The 6,276-nt window shown below is 41.3% G+C and overlaps 1 protein-coding gene across 1 annotated transcript; it reads right to left on the reverse strand.

Annotated features, from left to right (window-relative positions):
• Positions 1-953: 953 nt before the first annotated feature.
• On the reverse strand, positions 954-1,616 carry LOC121439109 (sex-determining region Y protein-like). The gene has a single exon (XM_041639610.1). It carries the CDS (start codon positions 1,614-1,616, stop codon positions 954-956), a length of 663 nt encoding a protein of 220 aa, XP_041495544.1.
• Positions 1,617-6,276: the final 4,660 nt, after the last annotated feature.

The following is a 6,276-nucleotide window of genomic DNA, read 5'->3' on the forward strand; positions in this document are numbered from 1 at the left end:
CTGCCAGTTGAGTGAATGGGCAAATGTCATGCACCACTCACTCCCCTCAGCACATCCCGGTCCCCTCGTTACACCTTTTGTATCAGTCCAGTCACTTTATATGCATGGAGTCTTGAAGTGTTAGTACATTCAACTACTTGGCCTGTATAGCTTGTTCCCGTGCCCATTCCATTTCTGATGCTTAACCGGACCCTGAAAATACAGCTTTGGTCTGTAATGCTTTTGTACAAAACCTTTCATTTTATAAAACAATTTGATGTTTAAAGACAGACAATATTCAAAAGAGAAGCAGAATGTGACTTCACATGAATGAACAGACGTAAAAGCTTTATTTTGTCAAAAGGTGTTATAAAGCTCTCACGGCGTAGTTCGCAGGCGTGGAGTAAGATGATGAAAAGAAGGAAGTCTCAGCTTTCCACAGTGGGGAGGAGAACTGAAAAAGAGACTCGAAAGACAGCTTTACATTATCACACTTTACTTATGTATGATATACAGGGACCCTGCAAAACAGTTAGATGCATTTGGTCTACAAAGGAGTGCTTAGCATGCTCAAAGAGGCACAAGCTGGGTTTTTGTTTGTTTGTTTGTTTGTTTGTTTCTTTCTTTCTTTCTTTCGTTTCATTTTACCACAGGTGTAAGTTGTATGTGTTTCTCATAGATGTACCCATGGAAGAGCGATAGGTAAAACATAGTTTCCGCAGTGATGAAACTCTTGTCTGTTTAACAGTCTTAAAGATAGGCGCAAGCTGTTCTAAGCATTCTCCTTCATTACACACGACACATCTTTACACACCTCGTTTGTGGACCCAAATAGAAAGGAGCAGGGCCTTTATTATGAGAGGAGGGAAATCCTTATCTCAGGCTGTAAATTATAGCAAGAGGGAGTATTGACATGCATCCCAGCAGAAGCCAGTGTCATGAGATTGCCACAGGGTCTTACCGAGATGCTGTAGCTATGCTGTTTTGTTCACTGGTGATGCCAGTTGGTAGTAAGTAGCTGTGGCTACTGTTGCTGCTGCTGTTGCTGCTGCTGCTGCTGCTACAGCTGCACTTCCTCCTGCTGCTGCTACACAGGTGCAGTGCTGAAAGGGGATGTCCCCAGGCTGTAAATAGCTTAGCTGGCTCTTGGAGGACAGCTGTGCAGCCCTAGTCCAGTCCTCTCTGTATACGGATGTGCACTGGTACTTGTTCCCTGGCATCAAGTTGTATAGTTTTCTTGAAGAGGCATCTGCAGGCAACAAAGTGCCCAATCTCTGAGGCTCTTTAGCTCTCCGGTGAGGCCGATACTTATAGTTCGGGTATTTCTTTCTGTGTAGGGTCTGCAGTCTCTGTGCCTTTTGGAAAAATGGCATTTTTTCGGCTTCTGTAAGGCGTTTCCACTGGTATCCCAGTTGCTTGCTGATCTCTGTGTTTTGCATGCTGGGGTTCTCCAGGGCCAACTTGCGCCTCTGACCACGAGACCACAGCATAAATGCATTCATGGGGCGCTTGACATGGCCTTCTATGCCCTCTTTATGACTGCCATCCGTGCCAAAGGATATCTTTTCTCCAGAGCCGATGATATCCTGAGGCTGTAAGCGAGGACTGCAGTAATCATGATTCAATATGCTGAACATTGTGGATGAGTTATATTGTAACCAAAGAGAGAGAGAGAGAGAGAGAGAGAGAGAGAGAGAGAGAGAGAGAACACTAGGTGTAGGAGCAGTAGGGGTGGGGAGAAAAAAGCCAAAATTAAAGTGTAAGAGCTGAAAGTTACTATCCAATATGTGTTTGTCACAAAGATTTTGTTATTTAATGTCTGTAACAAAATATCCATGTCTCCACCCTCAGCAGCTCCCTTAGACTAGCCCCACCTATTGTGCCATGTCAGCACCTGTAGAACCACCCATTATCGAGCAAACCACTCCAATACGGGGACTGTTAGATGCTGTACTTCTACACTCCCTAACAATGCATCTTTTCTCACTCATTTTTTCCCCATCCAGACTGAGGGGACAACAAGGGGCATATTAGTGAACGTTTTTGTCCTGCAATGCATTTGATTTTCATGATGGACTAACATGAGAAACTAAAAAATTAAAGAAAACCACTGGGGACAGTGGAAAGGATAAGCACAAATCAATCATTTGTATTTTGGTCCTATAAGAAAGTTTAACACTGAAAACATAAATATAACCTGGTTCCATAGTCCAATATAAATATGGGTGCTATGCTAGGGGCAAAACCCAGTAGCAGAACATGTGCTGAATTTTGAAGCCAGGAAAAGCTGTGTTATGTTTTCTCTAAGGTTTACCTGGGAACTTGTAAGGCCTTTTGGCTTTGCAGTGTGGACACAGGTAATATTAGTTTCTTTGATCACCGTTCATGAGTAAGAGTTTCATCCTTCTCTTAATAATGTAATGTAACACAGCACCTTCAAAGCTCAGCAATGTCTGTCTTCAGAGCTCCAGTGTTGCCTGCTTAAAGCAATTACAGCTGGACTTGTTAAATATTAATATTTCTTCAAATAAGGAGGAGACAGACAAGAGCATTGGACCTTCACCTATGCATCCCTTCACTCCTCCCAGCTGGTTGTAGGTGATTAGGCCCTAATTCTATGAGATCGCAAGGTCTTCTGAGTGTAATAGAGACTAAATACTAAAAATGAGGAGGAGGTCCACCTACACAGCTTTGTGAAGCCATTATTTAAAAGGTATTATAAAACGGCCAAGGCCCAGATATTGCCAAACATCTCTCCTCTCCTAAAAACAAAGTATGCTTTACTTATTACTTTTATGTCTCGTGGCATTTTTAAATGAAAAGGAACAATACAGACACACACACACACACACACACACATATATATACACACACTATAATCAGGTCAATCTCATACACACACACACACACACACACACACACACACACACACTGAAATGGCTAAATATTGGCCAGGCCTTGGTGACTCACGCCTTTAATCCCAGCACTGGAGAAGCAGAGGCAGGCGGATCTCAGTGAGTTCAAGGCCAGCGTGGTCTAAAAGAGCTAGTTCCAGGAAAGGAAGAAAGAAAAGAAAGAAAGAAAGAAAGAAAGAGAAAGAAAGAAAGAAAAGAGAAAATGTGGCTATAGGTGTTGGTTCTCTGAATACCATACCTGTGTTTTGGTTCTCATTAACCAGACAGCTACAACAAAATAGTAAATACTTAAATGTCAAATCCAGGTAATCTTATTTGCTACCACCAGCCATATATAGATTCTGAAAGATATAACGGTGTATCTTCATGTTAACAAAATATGACGTAATGATATATGTCTATTCACTTATGTCTTTGTTAACTTTGTCAAATTTAACTACTCTGTGACTCCGAGTCACATAAAAATTACGAAACTGTGATAGTTTATAAAAGCATACTTTTATAAAAGGGTTCTTAAAATGAGATTCCCAGTCTCTGGATGGCCTGTATCTATGACTTAAAGTTTATCTTGATACTAAAAGAGCTTCAATACAAGGTTAAAAATTTTTAAGACTCAAAGAGCACAAAGTTATAAAATTCTAATTTATGATGGTTACTTGCTGTAAGCTCTTGAAGATTATTAAGCCATATGTGTTAATGGCCAGTGTCCTTAAAAATTATCAAATTCTCTAACGTATGCAGAACTAGGTTTGTTGTCAAGCTAATGGAAATGTGATTCGTTGACAGAGACAAGCTTGAAAGGAGGGACCATTTCTGTCTCCCATTATGTAGACTTCTGTGTAGGTTGTCAAAGTAAATATCCTGAAACAAGTATCTCAAGACAAGATTAAAGTAACTTAAACTTTCTTTCATGTAAAATAATACTCAAAATCACGTATACTAAAAGCAAAGCCAAACCTAGCTATTGAAAAAATAATGAATGTTTGAGTAAAATAGACTACCTTTATAAGATACTTGCATGACAGGATGTCCCTAAGACCCAAGTACTTCCACTGGATGGAGCACGATCCCACCAGAGTCAATTGCATGTAAGCCTCATCATAGGATACGGGGGCACTGGAAAAATAAGATCTACCAGAAGCCTGTTGCTGCTGTCTCTGTCTATATAAACATGACCAGTTCTGTCTGTGTAGGCTTGGCCAGCTCTTGCCCTGTGGAGGATCTTGCCCCCACAGAGTCTACAAGTCTACACCCATATCCTAAATGCCTCAAACAACAGAGACAAATACCAACTACTCTGATCTTACTGTCTCCCATACTGAAATGCCAGGATGCTGCGAACAGAAGAACCTGGTACCTAGCCCACCACCTGACAGGTGCGAGACCTGCGTGCCCTCTACTCTAGGTTTCAGTTCTTCCTGTTAACAAAAACTAATTCCAGGGTCGACTCCCTTACCACCCATGTTCCGTGATTAGGGGGTAATGATTCAGACTATCCAAGTGATCTCCTTGGAAATCCAATGAAAAATGACTCAGTAGGATTCTACTTCTCTTTTAAATTGCCAATTAGGTACTGAATTTAATGGACTTGTTTTTAAAAAGGCCTCCAGGTGTTTGTTCCTTATCTGTGGGTCTGATGCAACAAACAGCTGACTACAGTTATTTTATCCTGCTATAGGACTCTGCTACATTGTCTAACCAGTTGTACTTTACCTTACTAAACAAAACCTATGTTGCCTTTACTCTTAATGATATCCCACAAGGTTGTACAGTTACTGCCACCCGGCTTGTGTTCTTTACCATCTGTTGAGTTTTATTGTGGCCCTTGGATAAACCATCCTCTGAGGCACTCTCACTGCTGTCCTTTCTACATTGTCCCTTTTGTCAGCTCAGAAAGAATTCTGCATTCTAAACTTCTAAGAACATTTCAGGTGATCTCTGAGGGGAGGTATCCAACTTATCCCACTTGTCGCCATGCTGCACATTGCTTTTGGGACCAAAGCAGAACCAAAGCAGCTGGCCAGTAGCCTCAAAAAAAAAATCTGTTCACTTCTCTGCTTCATCAGCTCTCAAAAACCCTAGAGAAATTTCAGATCAGCTTACCATCCTTCAGAACCAACTTGTTTCTTTGGCTGCGGCAACACCTACCCCAAGGCTAGACCTGATTGCTGCTAAAGAGAGGATCTGTGTCCTCCTCTTCCAAAGATGCTTCTTTTGCACCAACAAGTCCTAACTGGTTTGAGATGAGTCCCAAAGACACAGGGACCAGCAAAAATCTAATCCTCCTTCCAGTTCGGGATTTTAGTTTCGTCCCACTGGAGATCCTCTGCTGGTCACTCCTTTCCTCCTTATTATCCACAAACTCACATTTTAACCCTGCCTTTTAATTACTGAATTTCCCCTTGTACCCATACAGAGATTCCATGTAAGTTCTCCCAGTGCCTCTCATCCCACAACAGCCACCTGTGCAACAACAATAGGAACCTCACGCGTAAAACGTACCAATCAGGTTAAGGGAGACCTGGTCTTGGTACAGCAAAGCATAGTCACTCAGTAGATTCCCTGGCTGCAGTGTTCTGCCAGTCACAGAGGACTGGACTTAATAACTACCAAAAAGGAAGGTATCTGTGCCTTTCATGGGGAGAATGCTCTTTGTATGCAACCCAGTCTGGGTGAGTACCAGAAACACTAAATGGCTATTAAAAAGATTTAAAACTGTAAAGATTCCTCTGTTGACAGTTCTATGTTTAGGTCTGTACTCCATTTCTTATTGGATTATTTGTTCCTTTGATAACCAATTTCTTGAGTTCTTTGTATATTTTGGAGATCAGACCTCTGTCTGATGTGGGGTTAGTGAAGATTTTTTTTTCCCAATTCTGTAGGCTGTCATCATGTCCTGTGCTTTACTGAAGCTTTGTAGTTTCAGGAGGTCCCATTTATTGTTTCTCTCAGCGTCTGTGCTACTGGAGTTATATTTAAGGAGTGGTATCCTGTGCGTTCACTTTCTTTTCTAAGAGGTTCAGTGTGGCTGGATTTATGTCAAAGTCTTTGATCCATTTGGACTTGAGTTTTGTGCATGGTGATAGATATGGGTCTATTTTCATTCTTCTATGTGTTTACATCCAGTTATGCCAGCACCATTTGTTAAATATGCTTTCTTTTTTCCATCTGATATATTTTGCTTCTTGGTCTAAAATCAGGTGTTGAAGGTGTATGGATTAATATCTGGGTCTTTGATTCCCTTCCATTGGTCCTCCTGTCTATTTTTATGCCATTACCAGGCTGTTTTTAGTACTTTAGCTCTGTAGTAGAGTTTGAAGTCAGGGATTGTGATGCCTCCAGAAGTTCTTTTATTGTGCAGGATTGTTTTGCCTGAAGCTCC

Source organism: Microtus oregoni, unplaced genomic scaffold, assembly GCF_018167655.1.
Source record: "Microtus oregoni isolate MIOR12 unplaced genomic scaffold, Mior012 000060F_003, whole genome shotgun sequence".
NCBI classification, from domain to species: Eukaryota; Metazoa; Chordata; class Mammalia; order Rodentia; family Cricetidae; genus Microtus; species Microtus oregoni.